At 40.7% G+C, this 20940-nt stretch overlaps 1 protein-coding gene across 4 annotated transcripts; it reads right to left on the bottom strand.

The window, feature by feature from the left end:
- Positions 1-1581: 1581 nt before the first annotated feature.
- Positions 1582-20679, bottom strand: sh3tc2 (SH3 domain and tetratricopeptide repeats 2). 4 transcript variants are annotated; one of them, XM_051420549.1, is made up of 23 exons: positions 20404-20679; positions 16671-16790; positions 15365-15463; positions 13839-13970; positions 13028-13155; positions 12719-12824; positions 11996-12139; positions 10801-11002; positions 10556-10629; positions 9724-9919; positions 9331-9467; positions 9073-9123; positions 8648-8952; positions 7532-7726; positions 6464-7324; positions 6120-6340; positions 5862-6028; positions 4857-5034; positions 4600-4750; positions 4197-4319; positions 3889-4039; positions 3553-3749; positions 1582-2751 (listed from the first exon to the last, which is right to left on the bottom strand). In XM_051420549.1, exons 2-23 carry the CDS (start codon positions 16693-16695, stop codon positions 1849-1851), a joined length of 4746 nt encoding a protein of 1581 aa, XP_051276509.1. In that variant the 5' UTR covers positions 16696-16790; positions 20404-20679; the 3' UTR covers positions 1582-1848. The 4 variants fall into 4 exon arrangements, with proteins under 4 accessions (XP_051276509.1, XP_051276510.1, XP_051276508.1 ...); XM_051420550.1 differs by lacking the exon at positions 16671-16790 and adding an exon at positions 19713-19798; XM_051420548.1 differs by lacking the exon at positions 16671-16790.
- Between the last annotated feature and the right edge of the window lie 261 nt (positions 20680-20940).

Genomic DNA, 20940 nt, shown 5'->3' on the forward strand with positions numbered 1-20940 from the left:
CTTTTACCGCCGACCTGTGGCCAAACTGAGGAAGGACACCACCATGATGGCTTTTACTGCAAAGCACAAAGTCAGGATGATAGCGCTCTCTTGTGGCCCTTTCATGACATGGCTTTGATTAATTTGCTGCTTCTTTTCAGGTGGCCCTGAGGTGCAGAGCACAGTAACAACAGTGGGCAAAACATATGAACAAATCAGAAAGTACACAGAAAAATACACATAATATTGGAAAAAAATCACCACCTCCTCAGTGTTGTGGCTCTGGTGGCAAATCTGTACAAACAGAAAAAGAGTAGTTATATTTAGTGTGTGCTGTGTGAGATTTTGTGTTTTATGCCAAACAAATTTGAAGGTGGCTGAAGAAAAACAGGGAAACAAAGTGAGCCCCTTGTGGATTGTTGCTCCTTCTGTGTTTCTGCTTGCTTTCAATGAAGCCATGCTTGCCTTGATGCTTTTTTTTGTGGCTGTTTTAAGTCATAATTTCTCTTCAGTCTCATTCAGATTATGATATGACTGTTAATTCTAAGATAAAATGACTGTTAAGACAAAAATCTACAAAATATATTTTTTCTCATAGACTTCTTTTATCAAATTATAAAATCCTTTGTTATTGCTGAGGTAGGGAAAACTGTGCAAAACAATGTGTATTTCCTTTTCTTTGTAAAACTGAAACTGAAGTCTTGATATCAAGATTAATCTTTCATCCCACTGATTTCAATTTTCACATATCTGTATTGCAATTTAACTGTTTTACGATATATCTTTTCATTCCTATTTGAAATCATGTCTCTTGCAGCAAACATGATTAAAAAAATTACAAGAAGCCAGCCTGCTTCCTTCTTTCTCGAATTATCTCCTAGTTTGCCGCATGTTTTCTATTTTGTCACAGATGAGGTTGGCAATATTCTATATTGTTCAATACATGGGTAACATAGTTTATTTTGAGTCATGTACACCATCCTGGTGCCATAAATACTCACAAAAACACCAAATGTGTATTAATCTGCAACAGAAAATAGTCCAAAACAAATGAACGGTTCACATTTTGTCTTGTCTCGCTTGTGGCACAGCTGTAGTTGGTGTTTAAAAAAGTAGGGTTGTCTTCCTTTGTTGTCCAAAAACAATTACAAACACGTCAATGAACCACATTGTTGCACTGAGTGAAACATTCCTTTATCACTCTGAATACTGGGACTCTTTATATTGAATAACTGCCTTGTTGCTGTAAACACTCACTAGCTCACCAGCTGTGTCTATTTCTGCAGGAGAATATAGTCCCTAAAAAATGCATTAGTGACCAGTTTTCAAAGATTTAAAAAGCTGAGTGTCACAGATGGCCTGAGGAATTCAGAAAGCATTGTGAGTTGGACCAAAACATTGTTGGTTTTAGTGTTTTCATTATACTGGTTGACAAAGACGAAGTGGTTTATTTTTGCTAAAATGCAATCATGTTTCCTCATGTTGTTTTTTTCTGATTCACTGTGCGTTCTGATTAGATTTGCGGTTGTGTTTTGCACCTCAAGGCCACCATATGTATTTCTCCCATATGTGAATTAACAAAAGCACAAATAAACACCCAGCAAACAAAATAACATCCTTTATGTTTGAGTCATATCTTCCAGAGATACTAAAAATACATTTAGAAAAAACATATTTTACAAGCACAATGCACTGTAATAACCATAGAATATTACAAAACAAAAGGCACATGCTTTAAAGTCACTACATCTCTGAAACAGTATTGACATTTCATCCTACAATAAGTGCCATGTGGCTGGAACGTTGGAGTCAGTTTGCTGGTCAAGAAACATGTGACCAGACAAAGGAAATGTCAGTGAATCTGGGAGGCTATGTGTAGACATCATCTAAATCCATGTATGTCTCACCAGATTTATCTTTCTCTGTGTTGTCGCTTACAGCTTCATCTGTATTTACAGTCTCTGTTTGGTCAGCATCAGCCTGATTGGGATCTTTGGCGTCTGTTTCTTTAGTGAGGGTGTTTTGCTCATCCTGAATATCAGAGTCTGTGTTTTGGCCGTCTGTGTGTCTTGTGATGTCACTTGTGTGATTAACAGCTATGTGACTGGGAATGCTGTGGGCAGTATCAAAGTCTGAGTCCTTCCCATCTGTTTGATTGTGGTGAGTTTGCAAAGTGTCAGTGGAGCTGCTGGAGTCTGAGATCTGCTCCTGCGCTGTATCAAAGGACTCAGTAAAAATACTGTCACTGTACGACTGACTGGCGATGGTTTCTGTCTCAGACCCAGAGGCGTCCACAAAGGGGCCATCTGTATCAGGAAGATTAATGTTGTGATCTTCTCTCCCATTAGTATCTCCACTATTAGTGTCTGTAAACCTTTCATTTGTGTCTCCATGCATTATACAAGTTCTTGGAAATGAGTTGTCTTCATAATTTTCATTTTTAGGTATAGAAGTGAACACGCCATTTCCCTTAATCAAACTTTCTGTAGGTTCCACGTGAGCATCAGACTCTTTTTCCTTCTTGTGACCAGGCTCTTTGTCTGCATCGTCCATGTTTTCCTCTCCAACAGCAACTCCTTCCTCTCCAGCCAGAACTCTCTTCAGACTCTGGGCTCTCTCTCTGTAAACTTGGCACAGCTTAGTGTCGGGCATGTGGTTGCCGTGGATCTCAGCCAGCTTCATGTACACCACATACAGAGCCTCGGGGTTAGCTTGGTCCTCCATGGCCGCTGCCAGAGCCAGCTGGAAGTAGCCCACTGCATCAAAAGCATCCTAGAGAGGGTGAACAGAGCATGGGTCACAACAGGTCCCATCTAAATCAAACATATTATCTTCACATTTGAAGGTTTCTGGTCAACAGATAAAGGTAAAAGGCACTTTTATTTTCAGCCAGAGGAATGTTACGACCTTGTTACTGTCAGTATTGTGGCGCAATAATTGCCTTATTTTAAGCAGTGCTGTAATCAAGACCAACTATTTCAACCAGGACGAATCAGCCAAGAAAATTCCAATGAGAAAGGCAGACTCAAGAAAGTGTAATCTTTAAATTTTCTTGATCATATGATTTGGTTTCTGGTCACATTAGGTGTAACTGAAAACTTTGACATGAGAAAAAAAATTGTTTTTGTGTTTCACATCTGATCATAATTGAAAATGTAAGCCTGTTTTACTGCTGTGTTTGCAAAAATGACAAACCGTAATCAGTGTCAGACATGTCATTTAAAGGGTTCATAGGAAATGAGAGGAGAGCGAGGAATTATATGCAATCAAGGATCCCGGCTTGGCTGAAACCAGGTATGTAGTAGCTCATTGTCTGTACTTTTAAAACCAGGCAACCTTGTCACAAAACATTAATACCTGAGATTAATACAATTTAGTCGATTTCTCAAGTTAACCTATGTATTAAACACCTGTCAATTCATTTGTAAGTGATTCCAAGTTTAAATCTTGTGTTTTGAATTCATGTGGGGGAATGAGGGAAAACATTTTTTTTTACATTTTCACTAGAGATTTCAGCAGAATCTTTATTTGATTATAGTCTGTTTCTGCACACACATAAATACATTTGTCTACCTTCAGTTTGTGTAGAGTGAGATTGCCCAGTCTGCAGTAGACCTTGGTGTAGTAGCGAGCCTCCATAGGGTGCTGCATGACGGGCGGACAGAGCGAGAGGGACTTGAGGTAGTAGTTTTCTGCCATCTCATACTGCTGCAAGCTGTAGTAGACTGTAGCCAGTCGATGGTAGGCTGTCCTTTCATTGACAGGCACACCTGAGGAAAAACAACAATGATCTCTGCTGACAAAGTAGTTGTAAGCCAGCTACACTACGGTTATTGCAGCCAGCTCTACATCATCATTAAAAGTTAATAAGGCACTGGTTCTACTATAGGACATGCTTGTACTCTGTACCTGTTTTTCCGGCAATCTCGACAGCCAGTGTTGCATACTGCAGAGCCTCCTCCTGCTCTCCCTGGTTCATTAACAGCTCTGTCAGTTTACTCAACAAACGGAACTCTGAATCGATGTCCTTGATGCTCCGTGCAAATGGCAGACTCCCATCCTGAAAACAAATATGAATAATGTAATTGAATGAGATCAGTGGTGCCAAGAATAAAAACAATTTTTAACTTACAACAATGTATCATAGAAAATACTGCATTGTGACGTTCTAGCTTTGAGTTTGACAAAATATAGGGAATGTATTCTATTTTGCATACCCTGTAGAAAGGCAATGAAGCAGTTTGGTTCCTGTGGCCTTTGAAGTAGACGTCTCCTGCCTCCTCATAAATGTTCATGGCAAAGTGAGGATCATTCATCTTCAGGGCTGTCTTCACTGCTGCCTGTCAATCAAAATGTATTGTCAATCAATATTGATTGCATATCTAACATTAGAATGTGAAACTTTGCGAATTGGGTTACATTTAATTTGAAAAAATAAATCAGTTGATAAAAAATTTAACAATGGCAGCTTGGTGAGGACGTGGTGAGGAACATTCAATGAGTACCAGTTTCATGGAGGAGCAAAGGGCAGGACAAGAAGGAGAATAAAATAATAAAGAGAGACTAAAAAATGTCCAACCTCCCTTATGTAACCATTGTCATATATTCCCTCTTCCTCACCTGCAGGTACATGTCAGCTAGCTCGTCCTCCTGGATAAGGTAATAGATGCGTCCCACCTGTAGCCAGGTCTCCGACTCTTCCTCCCTTTTGCCCAAATCAATGGAAATCCTCAGGCTCTGCTTGGTGTAGTCCAGAGATTTACGAGATGATCTAATATAATAAATGTAAAGTGAAAAAATATTATAAAGTCAAAGATATTATGGATAAGATGTGGATAGAGAATAAGAGTGAGCGGGAAGGAGAGCCGGAAACTCACCTTTCAGTGTTGAGTGAGAGGTAGAGGTTGCCGAGGATTTCCAGATACTCTCCCTCGAGTCTCTTGTCCTTCAGCTCTCTGGATACCGTCACACAGTGCTCATTGTAGACGATACTCTGACCATACAGCAGCATGTCAGCATACAGTCGACTCAGCACCTTGGCCACCACCATCTGACCTATAAGAAAATACAGCAAATATGTGATCTGTGGCTCCTTAGACTAAATACACTGTGATGTGTTTATCATATTGAATAAGAATCATATTAAGTAAAGCCTGGTCTTACTTACAGTACCTGATATGGCTGACCCTATATTTACTAATTTCAGTTCATATTGAAATCGACATATAAGCAAAATTTTACAGTACAAATATGATATATTTAAGATTGTTTAGAGACAGTATTGCCATTACATAATCTGTCCGATAATTTTCAACTGTAAAATGTCTTGCTTAGCACAAATCATCCTCTACTGTTAAAGCAATTGAGAAATAAACAGATATATTCTCCTCAGATATTTTTAAGTCACAAATATTATACAGATTAATCATCCATTATTGGTAAAATTCTTATTTAGTCAGATTAAAAGATTATTTGCTTTCTGGCCAAGAGTTAGATGAAAAGATTGATGTCACCAGCAGTCAGTCATCTTAGCTACACAAAAGGATGGCAAATTATTTACATCTAAAATCTAAAAGAAAAAGATTCAAGATTAAATCTACCCTGGCTCTGTCCAAAATCACAAATTTATGATTTTTATACTTATGTTTATGTAGTGATTAAATAAACAAGATGCAACAACGTAATTAGTGAGCTTTAGAAGTGCTGGTAGGCAGATGTTTTACTATGTGACAGAGTCAGGCAAGCTGTTTTCCACTGTCCCTTTGAACTAAGATAAGTTAACTGGCTTCTGTTTGTAGACATGAGATCTTCTCATCTAACATTTGGCCAGGGTATTTCTCACTGTGTCGAACTATTAATTTAATGTGTTAACTTGTACTTACTGTGTAAGTTTCTGGCATGTAGTGCAATTAGTAGCCCCATTTCATAACACGCTCTGATGTCGTGTCTCCTCCCCCTGTCTTTGTAGCTGCGCCCCAGCCAAAGGTAGGTCTGAACATGCTCCTCATCTGTGGGGCTCTCCCAGAGCTCCAGGAAAAGACGCAAGGATCTGGTAATACAATCACAATAAGTAAGTAAGTAAGTCTTTCTACATTTGTTGAATTAAAGCTTCCCTGGAGGCGAAAAGACATATATCTGACCTGACAAGGAAGCGTTCTGCTACCCAAGATGCCCCCACATCCAATGCCAGGCAGCCCAGGTTGGCCAGTGCCAGGGCCTGGTTCCTCTGATTTCCACTTTCCCTGGAGATAACCAAAGCAGAGTGAAGATGCCAGCCCGCCTCTGGGATGCGTCCTTGACGCCTCAGACTCAAAGCCAAGAGATTGTGGATCACTCCTCGCTGCGTGGGACTGTCTGTGCCCTGGAGACAGATGTACAGACAGGGGCACAGATTACAGAATTACATAATATTTATATAGAGGGACAGCTATAACTTCTATACAAGTGGAAGTGCATTACAAGTGAATAGCATTCTTTGTTGTACCTGGAGTGATGTGAGCAGTGGCTGGAGGACACTCTGGGCTTTCTCAGCTTGGCCTGTCAACACCAGCAGCCACCCGAGCAGCACAGAGGCCTCAAAGCCCTCCTCCTCATTTATGTGGCCTCCTGTCTCCACAGCTTGTTGGGCACAGTCCAATGCCTTATCTAAAGCACCATACTGCTGGTAGACTGAGGCCAAGCCCTGACACAGGTCCCTCTGGGTCTTCATGTCCTCCCCTTGCTCAGCTATAGCCAGGGCCTGCTGAAGGTAAACCACAATCTGGGCAGGGAGCAGGGAGGTACCTTCCTTCCAGCACGGGTTCAGGCGAACAGAGTTCCTGATAAACAACTCAATCCTTTGGAAAGCATCGTGGAGGGAGTGGTCTTGTCTTGAGTCCAGGCTCAGAGAGGCCAGTGCCAAGTAAGGCATGTATTTGCGATGATAGAGCCAGCTCAAGAGCCAATTGAGGTCCACAGGCACTATGGGGCGCCCCTCTGCAGCAGAGAGACTCAATGAGAGGAACTGGAGTCGCTCAACAAAGGGAAGGGCATCATCGGTCTTCCTGAGACACAGGAAGAGGTTGGCGATGAGGTAGCAGACGCGAGCTTCCAGGTGTTTGTCCCCCATCACCACTGATCGCCTCAGGAGCAGCTTCAGCAGCTCGACCTCTTCTTTGGAGGTGAAGTTGTGGCAGGGGAGACAGAGGAGCAAGGCGCTGGCCTTCTCCAGAGTCTGGGGCAGTTTGTCTGTCATACGCTGCTTCAGGTAGACAGCGGTGAGATTTGTGATGAGAGCGACGTGGAGCGGCGTGTCAGAGAAACTGTTCACACGAACACTGAGGGCCTCTTCATAGTACACGCGGGCCTGAGGAGAAGAGGAAACACACTGTATGTAGGAGCTGATTTCAAACAGATGTAATGACAAAAAAAGATTTAGGAAGGCCTCAGAAAACAGAAATGCTAATGTTCTGCATGTTACGGTCTTGTTATGGACTCACTTGCCTTATTGGAGGAGTAAAAGATATTAACATCTACACAACACACAGTAGAATGCTAGAAATTGAGTACAAACCTGGGAGAACTTTAGCTTCCGGGCACAGAGTCTTCCCAGGAGGAAGCAAGCCCGTCGATGTGCCCAATGCATGCCCATCCTCTTAGCGCACTCCCTGATGCTCTCTAGGTTTCCTGATAGCTCATCCTCAGTCTTACCACTGAAGGTCACCCACAGGAAGGAATACTGCAGGTCGTACAGGGGCAGGAAGTCCTCCTGGAAAAAACAACAAACAAAAGAATCAAGAAGAGTCTCTTGACAGGTTGTATATGTTTGGTAAAGAGATTTACTTCATTGCTTCAACTGATTTTGAATTTATACTGTGTAATGTGGTGTGAGTCGGAATGTGATTTTGCAACTACAAACCAACAGGTCAAAGTTTGTTTGAATCATTATCATCTGACTAACAATGATAACAATAAAGCCAATTATGTCATCCCCGAAAAAAAAAAAAATTCACACACAATACAGATTGGTTCAGCTAGGAATGTGTTTTTGTGTCTGTGCTGGGAAATTCTGATCACAATTGGTCAAGACAATGCACAGATGTGACTAATTTCTGTGACTCATTTTCTGACTTTGCACTGCCAAATTAATTTACATATTACAATCAAATGCTTTTAATTATCATAACTGTGCTGATAAGCCAAAATACAGTAAAACATGCCAAAGGCATATATATGCCATATATGATGGTGGAGTACTGAGAACAGCAGCTAAATTAATCAACTAATATTGACCACATAATATTTGTTAGTTTTGTAAAACCTGTTTTGACCCAAGGTAATAACAAAAAAAAGAGTGAGTCAAATAAGAATAATGCTGGTGCCAGTAAATGTGCAATGTACATTGTGAATGTATTTACTATTGTTTAATCACCATGCAATTAAATGATAAAGCTATGCAAAATAAAACGGTTCACTTTCCATTTTTGTATCTTTGCCAAAACGCTTTTGTATTGTTTTATAACTCTAAAATGTGATCCTATATTTATTGACATCCAAGGTAGCAATTTTCATTAAAAATAGCAATTGCTAACATTAGCTGCAATACACATAAAATAGAAAGCAAGAAGGAAACAATGGAGAAGTCAGTAAAAGCCCTAAAGCCTACAATCTGTTGCTTTGTTCTGCTTACCTGGAAGTGTTCGTGGTTGAGAAGGGTCAGTGTGGGGTCAATGTGCTCTGAGTCTTCTCCCTCCCAGCTGTTCTCTTCCAAGAAAAGAGGTGGGTCTTCCTGGAACTCGTCCATTTCTCTGAATGTGTCATCCAGGGTGAAGGACAGGTGCTCTCCCTCCTGTGGCAGAGGATTGTGGGAGTGATAGAGGGACAATCGAGGATGGGAATGAGAGAGAGAGGTGCGAGGAGAGGAGTGGTACGGGGGTGTCCCTCCACTTCTTTCTGATATGACGCTCTGACGGGCACTTGTAGGAACATTATAATCTGGGAGGAAGACAGATATAGTAGTTACTTGTAGCAGAGGAATTGATAAACACATTTAATTTTGGTTCGAATGCATTACGCTCATAAACAGCTGTTTTTCAATCAAATGTAAAGCATTACCATGTTTTGGTCGATTCCGGATGTACATGAAGTCAGTCTCATCCAGTTTATCTGGAAAAACAAGGTAAATCAATTTAAGCGTCAATTTTCCAGTTGGGGGTAAACTTTTTTTTCCCCCAGAATGAAACACCAACAGTGCCACTATTTAGGAAACAAACAGGAGCTGCACATCAAAACATGACCTATATTTCAATTATGGCTCAGTGGCACAGCCCCTCCCTTTACCTTGACTGCTGATCAGACCAGCCGTTCCCTTACCTAGCCTGTACACAGAGCTGATGTCAGACGAGAAGAGTCTTTCCAGCAGGCCACTGTCACTTGGCTCAGAGCTACACGGGTTGACCTGAGCCAAGCTGGCTCTCTCTTCCTCAGTCAGAAAGACCAATTGTCCGTCTCTGTGTGAGGGAAACAAAGGCAGCATTATCCATTTTGCTGTCTCCTGCTCCTCCTCACCCCATTCACCCTGTCCAGACTGAAGATTCACTAAACAAGATTTCATAAAAGAGTAGCATAACACAATAAACAACAGGTAACTAATGTGAATTTGATCAAGATAAAGTGCTTTAAAGTTAAAATGACGCACAACATCATCAGACCAGTGAGTTCACCCCATGCTACACATTTGACAATAAAAAAAAGAGAATTTCTTACAGGGGTATGGTGTCCAGAGGCTTGACATGGGCCTTTTGAACAAAACCAGTGTGACCTGTGAAAGTGTGTGTTCCTATGAACACGCCCAAGCCTCGGACTAGTAGACCCTGGATCTCCACAATGTCACCTTGACTCAGCTGAAGCTCATCCAGGCCCACTGGACTGTAGTCAACCGTTGCTACACAGGTACCCGTCACTGAGGTGTATGATGAAGAGAACAGGGTACGGTACAAAGAAAAGACATTAGTATTGAGGGAAATGTATAAGAATATTGTATGATCATGAATATGATGATAGTGTATACTATCTTTGTACTGTAGTGTATTTTTTATAGGTATTTGTTTTATCCGGCCAAGGAACTAAAGGTTTAAATTCTTTTTTACTAGTAGGTTGGAGCTACTAGTATATGCAGAAACTTAGCACTGGGGCAGTAAAAAGGAATTGTGATCCACTGATATTATTCGATGTCTTTGTAAATAATAATAATAATGACTGACTTCACAAACACAATATGTAGTTAGGTTACTCTAGAAATTCAGAGCTGCATTTCTAGCAATAATTCCCTGTTGGTTTGTTGCTATGGGTGACCCCTTTCACATTGTGATTTCTCACATTGGTATCATTAAATATGCATAGAGTCGTCTAATGATTTAAGTTTTTGTTTTTAGGGAAATGAAACACTTGTGCAATATGTGCTTCTGGACAATTTATCTTAACTTCCCATATGATCAGATCAGTTGGTTTTAAGTATCTGTGCCTGAGTTCAGTATGTGAGTGTACTACACTATACAGGATGTTGTATGTGTGAACGTGTGCTTTACGCAGGCTTTACCAATAGAATGTTCAAATGATTCCTTTTCTGTTGGCGAGCATCCAGCATTGCCCGGGTACTTCCTCAGGAACCACCTGACCAAACAGGAAGTATAGTTTAACCAAACCATGCCCGCTCATGTGCACACATGTCCACCAGCTGTAGTTCATTAACTACAACATTTGATAAGAGATTGTGTTGCTTACAATGTACATCAAGGAATTTGTGACAGAAGTGCCTCGTTTGAGGAACACAGAGTGACTCACTGGTAGAAGGGATAAGGCAGCGGTTGCATAGCGTTGACTGGCACCAGGCCGTGGTTTCCTGTGGAAAGCATGGTGCCCTCCCACATGATGTCCTGCCCTGTGTCCCTTACCATCAGCAGGTCATTCTTTTTGAATGACAGCTGTTCTTCGTCTTCCTCATCCTGCTCACTTCTTGTGAAAAGTGCCTTAGCAAAAAAGGATCCTGCAGAGACAGTGGTTCATTAGTAGACTGATTTGAAGCCCCACAAACCCCCACATAATCATGTACAGGCAGTACAGATGAGCATGTGTGAATCCAGACGTGCAAAGTGTTTTCCGTCAGCGTTTTTGTGTTGATAAAAGTCGCCACACTTAAGTTAAAGATCAGCAAAAGTGCTTCAGCTTTTGCGTCCTCATTCAGTCACTGGCAAATGATGGATGTTTTATATCGCCCCCTATTAAGTTAATGTAATTTAACTATTTGCCAGCACTGCAGTCCTATTATACGTTTCCGTGAAGCTTTTTGCCTAGGGGAAATGTTCAGGAGAAAGTCTGTGTAGACCACGCCAGAGGAAATCAATATGCAGGAGGGAAGTGTAATAGTTTTGCTTTGGAGGAACACTAACTTATTTTATGATGCATAAAGAAATAAAGGAATTCAGTGATGTCAGGTTTTAGCTTGACTCCACAACAAATGTACAACACAAAAAAGGCAGTTGTAGCCTTAAATAGAAATGAGATCATAAGTTTGATTTATAATTAGAAATCCATTATACTCTAGACATCGAGTGTAGACAGTGTGACACATAAGCTCCTCTAATGGCAATAAGGTGGGCATTTCTATAATTTGTCCAAAGTCAGGTTCCTTTGGCTTTCATGATGGTAATTGGGGTCAGTAAAAATGGATTAAAAGTAATGGGATGAAATGGCAGCTGCAATCAGTTACTTTATAATTGCAATGACAAGATTCAGGGCACTTCATACAATACATACTTCAAATATGTTTATATAATGTTATATAAGTTTTCACATATTTTAATTTTGAGAATGTGAGAATAATGTAGTAGATATAGATAATCAATTACTGTAGTCATACAGTATGCAGTAATTGGACAGATGACCTTTTCACTTTTTCAACTTCTGTGTTAAATAATAATAAAAGGCTGACTACTACTTTCATGCTCTGACATAAAGGTTAAAGAACAGAGTTACTGACCCTCCTGGAGTAAAAGTCCCAGGTAGAGGGTGGCCAGATGTTCCTCATCCACAGTTACATTGATCTCCAGGTCTCTGAGGAGCTCTGAGTCCAGCCAGAAGGACTGATCACAGAGAAAGTTCTCCAGGCAGCGAGCCACGTAGCCTGGGACAGAGCACATGAGACTCAGATACAAATACTACTATTACATCTTATCCTAAAACCACTGCATCCTCAAGAACAATACAACCTTGTTAACAACTATGATGATAATGAGAATAAAAATAGAGGAATAAACACAGAAATAGGCAAAAAAAAAATGTAAAGCAAAGAGCCATCCATGTGTTTGTGATTGACTGATGACAGGCCTTAAAGCACCTGAATACTAGGTTTCAAATTATATGTTATTCTCTACAACATCAAATATTCTAAGCAAGCCGTTTTTAAAGGTTTTTTTTTAAGACTGCGTGATTGTTGTTTGTTCACATGTGAGTGACAGTTGCCTGGGTAACATAACCAAACAACTGTCATCAGTCTTAAAAAATAAATTCTAAAGATTGGTGCCAAAAGAACCTTGTTCAAACCTGTGATAGCACAGACAGAACACAAAATACATTAACATCTCTCATGAGAAATAATCAAAACTGTTCTAATATTTGAAGAAAATTATATGTCCATGCAGGACCTGATGTAGAAAATACATTTCCAGAGGCTTTAAGATATAATACGGTTATAGGTTCTTACCTAATGCTAGGTAAGTTGAAAACTTCCAGATTTCCTCCACAGTCTTGAATGTGAGTACGAAGCTATCCTTCTCAGCGTGGACAGACACCAGACGTGCAGACAAGTCCTGCAGAAACAAAGCTTCATCTTTCAGTAACAGAACATCCGTCCGTCTCCATAAAGTCCACAATAGATACACTGTATAATATATCATGTTGCACTATATGGATGCTTATCATATCATAATGCACCTCGTTCTTTATTAGAAGGTTTGAGTAGTACACTAATGACTGTGTAATGTCTGCATTGTCAGGTCTTACTGTCACTCACTTTAAAGAGCTGGATGACGTCCTGGCTGTTGCTCTCCACCACTCGTAGTCGGGTCCGCAGCGCCTCCTGTAGGGCCCGGTCAGGATCCACACTGGAGCGCCTCCGCCCAGTGAACAGCAGCACAATTTCTACGCAAAAGACAAGAAGGATTATGTTATTAATCACTCTTAGAAGCAAATGTTTCTTCAAGTGGAATAATATGGAATATAAACCAATCCAATGCAAAAAAGCAGAAAAATGAGAGAGGGGACTTATCATCCATTGTTTGTCAGAATTAACCAGCAAAGGAATAAATAAATAAAACATTATAATCCTTTTGTTAATTCATCACACTTACACAGAAAGGATGCTGTATATTTCATGCTGTAGACAGAGTAAAAGGGGTAAAAAACAAAACAGATAGAAATGAAATGGTCTGTTCTCTACCAGCAAGAGAGACACAACTTTCAAGAGTTCATTAAAGATTTTCTTGAAGAGCTCATATTTCAGTGAGATGCTCTGTGAGCACAACGTTTGTCCCTGGAGGAATAACAAAGCTATTAGGGCCTCTTATTGGACTCAGTGTGGCCATTTAAATCCATTTGAGAAGAAGAACCTGGGGGAATGTGATGGATAGAGCCAAACTGCTGAGTGAGTAAAACATTAGTTGGGAAGGAAATGCCTCATCAGTATGCATAAATATAATGTATGGGGAAATGCTTATGCGCATAACAGATAACAAGTTCAGAGTGGCTAATATAAGAGCTAGTTTTGAGGCAGAGGATACTACAACTCAGACAATTGACTAAGGCAGAACCATCAGTAAATGTACCTGAGGAGAATTTCTCTCCCAGTGATACAGTACTTCCTCTAAGGAAGGCCTCTTTCTTCCTCCAGTAGCTTTCAGGCTCCACCCCTCCTTCACCTGAATCCACCACTGGACCATCCTCCTCCTCACCTGCACCTGAAATAGGAAACAAAGCAGGAAAACAAAAGCAGACGGATCAAGTTTAGATTGTCATCTTTTCTAATTCAATGCCAAAAGGAAGCTTAAATGACTTCTTTATGCACACTAAGATAGAAAACTCAGTCCAGTGCTGGTTAATCCAGTGTTTCCTAAACAGCATTTTGTATTTAGGGTTTTTTGTGTGATAAAGACAGGTGTGTAGTATGTGGAAACAATTTTATCAAAGGGGTCATAAAAAGGGCTGCAATTGCAGGTCTATAAGTCCCAATCTGTTGAGATTTAACTGGAAATGTTACCAGCTGACACAAGATGGCAATCACTGTTTTTCCATTTAAGAAAACACATCTGTGGTCAGTATGTAGTAAGATGGTACAGGAACTCATATATTCTTTCATTTACACTACCCGTCATATTCCAAATATGTTGCTTTCATGGATGAAACTGGATGCAATTTAACACTTTTAATTGCATAAAAATGTATATTGTGACAATGTTACATTCAACATGATTTACATAATGCATTTAAAAAATATAAAAAGAAAAAAGGGTCATAAAAACATTAGAATGGTTAGAAACTTAAATAAAAACGTAACTTAATTAAAAAGTTAAGAACTGAGACATGAATACAGGATAGGAAAGCAAGATTGTTCTTGATGAGTAGTTCAGTAGTTCAGTAGTTAAATTAAGTTCAGAGTCAGAGCAAGTCTAATACCCTCTGGGAGTTTCTTCCAGCTCTGTGGTGCACGGTAACTAAATTCTGCTTCTCCTTGTTTAGTTTACACTCTGGGAAACGATAGCAGCCTTCTGACCTGAGACACTGCAAGGGTTTATGGTAAAACACTGTCAGAGATGTATTTTGGTCTTAAGCCATAACTGTCTATTTAGGTTGATTTGGGAAAGTTAGAATTCATACTACAACAGACAACTTGGATTTGCAGAAGCTTAATGTTTCCATGTATCCATTAGTTAAAGCTATTTGACCATTATACAACTCTCAGACTCAACATGCATTGTTTAGGTGTTACAGCTTACTCCACATACCCCCTGGTAACTGCAGAAGTTGCCTACCCCCTGTAAAAGTTCTCCTGTTGATAATCACTGACTTATTAGCATCATCTCAGCACATAAACAGGATCTTAATAGTTTCGAAACCTATAAATATCAGCCAGATGGGTGCATAATGGCTACTGCAGTAAAGTGGTGACGGGCTTCCCCTGGTTTGTTCCATTGTGCAAGGAGGATGTCCCAAACACTTCCTCAGTTTGTGACCGAAGACAGCAGCACAGCTCAAATAAGCCTCATTAGGTTGTTTGAGCTCAAAACTTAGAGGGGGACTCTATAATGATATGATTTCACATTGATAAAGATGTTCAGTGCAGATTATAGTATACCTTGAGTCATGATGCCATTTCCTGAGAAGTGTTCATTTGCTCCCCCAAGAGTATATGGTGGTTCCCTCCAAAGAGCATCGAGCTCAGCAGGAGAGATGTCTGTAAATAAGGTGGAAAAAATCATATTGTGGACCTGAATGTGAAAAGACAAATTCAGTTTCCTTTATGCTCCACTTAACCACAGTGATCATCAAATACTTTAAATGTTTTTACACAGTTTAAACTGCATATCAATGCATCCTAAATAAATAGTTTGCCAATTTGAGCAACACACATATTTGCTTTCTTGCTCAGAGTTAGATGAGAAGATTGATATCACTTTCACAATGAATATGTAGCTTGAGCCAGTAGCCAGTTAGCTTAGCCTAGCAAGCCTAACTTGAAACCAGCACCTCTAAAGAATACAAATGAACACGTTATAGCCTACTATTAAAACCGAAGTGTAAAAACAATAATTCGCCATTTTGTTGGATTATGTGCCAGACTGTTCCTTGGCTGTGAGTCGTTGTCAGGCAGTCAGCAGAGACTCCATGAAGTTACTGCGAGTCTTAGCCAAGAAATAGTCCTGCAAATTAGCCCCTTGTAAAAAGTCGCAGGATATAGCGTGTACATTAGTAAGCTTTAGAGGTGCTTTTATTGCCTATTAGCCAGGCTGATCTTCTCATCTCCGCAAGAAAGCATATTTGCCTAAATGTTGAAAATAGGCTTCTGTGTAATGGTGGGGTGAGGCGGGGGGTAATTTCACTGGGAGAGTTGGGTTGGGTGCAGCAGTTTAAATGCTACTAAGTTCAAGCCATTGGTTAGTGTGAGGAGTTAACGGGGTTTAGGGGAAAACAATGACGTTGAACACACACAGGCCTGGCAGGGACATCCAGCTGCTGAAATCAGAAAAATCTCCAGACTCAGACAGCTACCCTGCCCCTAACTCCTCCACTTTTAAGTCAGCACTGTCACATTTTCAAACATACAGACACCTTACACCTTACATACAGACATTTATAATTAAAAAGGATACTGTTAACCAAAACATAACAAAAAAAGGTCATATTTGTCTTTAAAATTACACTTTTCTTCCATGCTTTGTCAGTGCAAAAACACAACAGAACAGTATTATCTTGATGCAAAGCATTCACAACGACACAATGGGGCGCACAACTTAGCAGCACAATGCAACATGACATTAGGCTGAAGAGGACAAAAGCCTATTCTTTACCATCCTACAACACAGACAGAGCACAGGACTGCTTGAGTTAACACAAGCACAGTCATGCTGCTATAGTACAGAAACACACCATGCCCTGTTTACCTTCATGGCTAAGTGTGTTACCCATGTTGCGTATACACCTATGCTGCTGTCTATCTGTAAGTAGTAGTCTGTCTCATGACGGTACAGTAGTAGTAGCACAGAGAGCAGGCTGCGACAGACCTGTGAAGGAGGAGAGGCAGACTTTGATGAACGGTCCACAGCAGCAAGAGTTGAGCAACGGTCTGCAGCAACAAGACGCCATCTGGCCCAAGAGCCGGCAGCTCCCAGAGATCAATGCCATCCCATCAGTTCCCCTCAGCTTATTTTACAACAACTCACTCTCTTCCTCTCTGTTGGACAAGCCCCGTTTCCCTTCCTATTTCTGTATTCCCTTTCCTGCCCTTATCACTCTGTCTTTCCACCAGTTATTATTTACTACACATGTGTCTCTGCTGTCCCACTGCAAGTCTTATCTCTTCTTCTTCTCTATCTGTCTGGGTCTGGTTCTCTTTGTAATCCCTCTGTCTCTTGCTGTCTCCATCTCCCTCCTCCCACCAGCATCCCTCTCTCTCTCTCTCTCTTCAGTAGCTGCCCAGTCAGTCAGTGAATGCACAAAGCACTCTCTGCGATTGGGATGAGTGTGTGGGGGGCAGGCCTCAGTGAGAGTTTCCCTGTGTGTTCCCTATAAAGTATGTGTGTGTCCGGGTCAGTGAAAATATGCACAGAATGTATGCCACAAAGACAATGTGAGTGTCTTTTGTGTATGTTGATGGGGGAATGTATTGCTGAGCCACTGTAAGGCAATGCCACACAGGGACAGGCTGCAAGGTCACAGCGAGGGGGGGTTGAGAGTTGCCCAGTAGCATAGATCGAGGATCAGTTTATCCACATCACACAGTTCAACACAACTCTGCTCTCTGCCATCAGAGGGGTAACAGACAGATGATATGGCATGAGCACACCAGACAATATCATCCTACACTGTAAGGTCACCAAGAAGAGAAGCAAGTCCATGAAGGTTTTGACTTTTAAAGACTTTGTTATGATCTTGACTTTAAAGAAGGATGTGAATACTTCAAAATGTGAATCACTGACCTCATGTGACCCTTTACCATCTGAGAAGGAGATATATCACAGCAATGTCTCCCTTCAGAGTGTGAATTTCTTCTTTTGAGTTCATTATGACACACAGAGTGTAGACAAGGGCCTCTAGTTTGATGGAAGTCCAGCACACTGTGTTCACTCAGGCGATAATGAAATGCCTTGATGGTGCCAGAGATTTTAAAGCTGTGCTAGGTGTGGTATGCCTGATCTTGGTGAACCATAATAATATAAGACTGACAGTGCTCACTAATGTTTAACAACCTGTAGAGGCCAAGTGGCAAACAAATCTGTTTAGATAAGCTCTTAATTGTCTTTAATGTGGAAATGTTATACAATTTCTTAATGTTATGGATTAGAATATGCTAATACAACATTTGCCAAGCCTATAATGTCAAGTTATACATCTGTAGGAACACTATCAAAATACTACTGAGCTTGAAATGATAAATTATGGGGAAATTACACCAATTGAAATGACATTTCCCACAACCATATGGCTCGCATCTGACATAAACCATGAACCAGCATGTTGCATAGTTCATTTAGACTGTAGAGATTACGTATGGTAAAATAAATATTATTTTGAGTAAAACTACATTTGTCTTGCTGTATTAAAGAACATGTCCAGCACTGTGTTGCCCATACTAAATCAGTAGGGAACCTGTGGCTCTTTAGCCCTTCTCTATTGGCTCCCTGTGGCTTTGACACAAAAATATTATGTGGAAATAAACAACTGTTATTCTTCAACATTTTCATTTTCATTCATCATTGTTGTAGGCCTAAAGTCATTCTTACATTCTCCAATTATAAAAATCTGTAGCCATTATACACAGAATTAAAAAAATGTTTTAGCATTGTTATGTCCTCTTTTGACAGTAAACGTTGCACACCCCTGTGCTAAATTGTAGCCCCTAGTATCAGTTATGCCCCAAAAACCCTGGATGCATAAAGTTCCCATAATGCAATATGATAGCATCTTTCATAAGATCCTCCCTGCCTGATAACGTTCTAATTCCGGAGGCCATAAAAGAGATTATTCACTTTTGAGAGAATCTGACTTTTTTCATGCTTACCAATATATGAAAATGGATCTCATGGATCTCTGCAAGATGAACCTTTTAAACTTTTCTAAAACCTGATGGCCAGTCTACTTCACATTTGTAATTACACACAACAAGAGGGCAAACTGATTTGGTGTGCAGATGGAAACAATTTAGTGTTACATTACGAGAGAGAGAGAGAGAGAGAGAGAGAGAGAGAGAGAGAGAGAGAGAGAGAGAGAGAGAGAGATACTGCTGAGATATGCATTATGCATTATATGACTTGTGTCAGCTACCACTGCACGTAATCACTGATCACGGAAAACAAATGCATAAAGTTTCTTCCCCGGCTGTGTCCTGATTGTTCCACTGCTTGATACATACTAGAGACAAAGAGGCTGATATCCTTGTCTGAGACCATCTCTTCATCTTGTTTATGTGACGGCTGAACAGTCATGATTGAATCTCTGTGTGTGTATCTTGTGAGACCCAAAGCTGTAAACAGGCTGATGGCGTGTCAGGGCATATCCTGATACTCTTTAGACTCCCCTGCTTGTTTCTCAAAGTGAAACAGATTCTGTCTAATCTAATAAACACAGGCTGTTCAAGGCTGATATGTGTGGTCACATGCTAGGCTTTTGTTAGCACCTAATGGCACACAAGGGCAGCAGTTGTCTCCAGTGACAACCACTTTAAAACATACAGAGACTGTCAATAAAAACAATGTAATCTGGTTTCTGGTGATGCTGTATACAGTAAATCAGAACACCTGTTGATCTAACAATTGTTTCCTGGCAGCTGGGGAGTCAAAACCCTTCTTCCTCTGAATGACTGCACACTGTGCACAGCATTACTAAGGGCTCATACAAACAATACATATGATTAAAGGCATGTTAAGCCACAAACACAGTATGCTTTGCCTGTAATGACAGTCCAGTGACCACATACCATAAATGACCTTATAGTCTCCACACAGTTTGAAACCACAGCAAAAGCCTGGACTGCAATTGTGACACTCGGCAGTCCATGACAATAGCATTCAACCTAATAAGAAACATATGGTGTCAGCAGTGTCTGGCTGTGTTCAAATGCATTACAAGCAGGGGTTGTTTGGGGTGTTTGTGACTGTGTATGTGTGTGTGTTCAATCTGGGTTTGTAGATTTGGAAAATGCGGTACAGGACAGTAATATGAGACAGGGACTATGGGCTCTAAGTTTAGACTAACACTCTGTTAGCTCACTCACATGCCTGTGTGTCTAGGACAGAGCTCCCTGCAGGGAGATTCCCTCACTGTTGCATAGCGGCATTTGTACAACACTCAAACAAACATTAAAGAAGTAATTACAAATTCACCCGGCTTTGTAGATAGATTAGTTTTATTTCCACTTTCTTTCATTTATTATATTCATGTGTAAGCCAATTTTTCTGCTCTTCAGGAGACTTACATTAAGTAAACAGAATAAGAAACTGCAATCACTACATGACAGTTACTGTCCTTTTAAAGCTCCCCTGTCCATCCTACACCGTGGACTGACAGCACTTTAACGGTTATGTCACTAGGTACAAAGTACAGCAGAAACACAAGTAAGTTTATGACAGTAAGGCTTAGAGAAAAGTCATATTAAAAACCAGAAAAGAAACAACTTACCTCTGTGTTGCTGCCAGCTCTCCCCTCTCAACTCATTCCTCATGTGTAGATCTATGTATCTCTCTGCATGTGTGTGTGTGGTTTCACCATTCAACTGGTGAATTCCATCTCATGACAACTGCCCGAACTGCCGTCATTCTCCACTGTCAGCCCAAAAAGCACAGGAGAGGAAAAATAGAAAAAGAAAGTACAAGTGTGTAAGTCAGTGAGAGGGTGTGAGTGTGTGTGCCTTGGAGCGCTGGAGAGGCTATCCCAGACGGCATGTCACTTACTAAGGAAGTTTTTTTTTTTTTTTTGTTGTTAACTCCTCCCATAATTTCTTTGGGACATGAGCACAGCCTACCCCCTTCTCTCTCTCTCCTTTTCTCACTCACCCATATCCCCATACACACACACACACACACACACACACACACACACACACACACACACACACACACACACACACACACACACACACACACACACAAACACTTCCTCTCCCTGTCAAACATATGAGCCTAAAAGAAGATTGAACCAGTGAAAAGAGGTCAGGTT

Source organism: Dicentrarchus labrax, unplaced genomic scaffold, assembly GCF_905237075.1.
Source record: "Dicentrarchus labrax unplaced genomic scaffold, dlabrax2021, whole genome shotgun sequence".
Taxonomy (NCBI): domain Eukaryota; kingdom Metazoa; phylum Chordata; class Actinopteri; family Moronidae; genus Dicentrarchus; species Dicentrarchus labrax.

Excerpts from the sequence above, each read along its gene's own strand:
- sh3tc2 (XM_051420547.1), bottom strand. The coding sequence starts at position 16,911 with ATGGCATTGATCTCTGGGAGCTGCCGGCTCTTGGGCCAGATGGCGTCT. Across the intron at positions 12,140-12,718 it reads TTCAACTTACCTAGCATTAG|GCTACGTGGCTCGCTGCCTG; the intron begins GTAAGAACCTAT and ends GCTCTGTCCCAG. Across the intron at positions 10,630-10,800 it reads CTGCCTTATCCCTTCTACCA|GTGGTTCCTGAGGAAGTACC; the intron begins GTGAGTCACTCT and ends CTGTTTGGTCAG.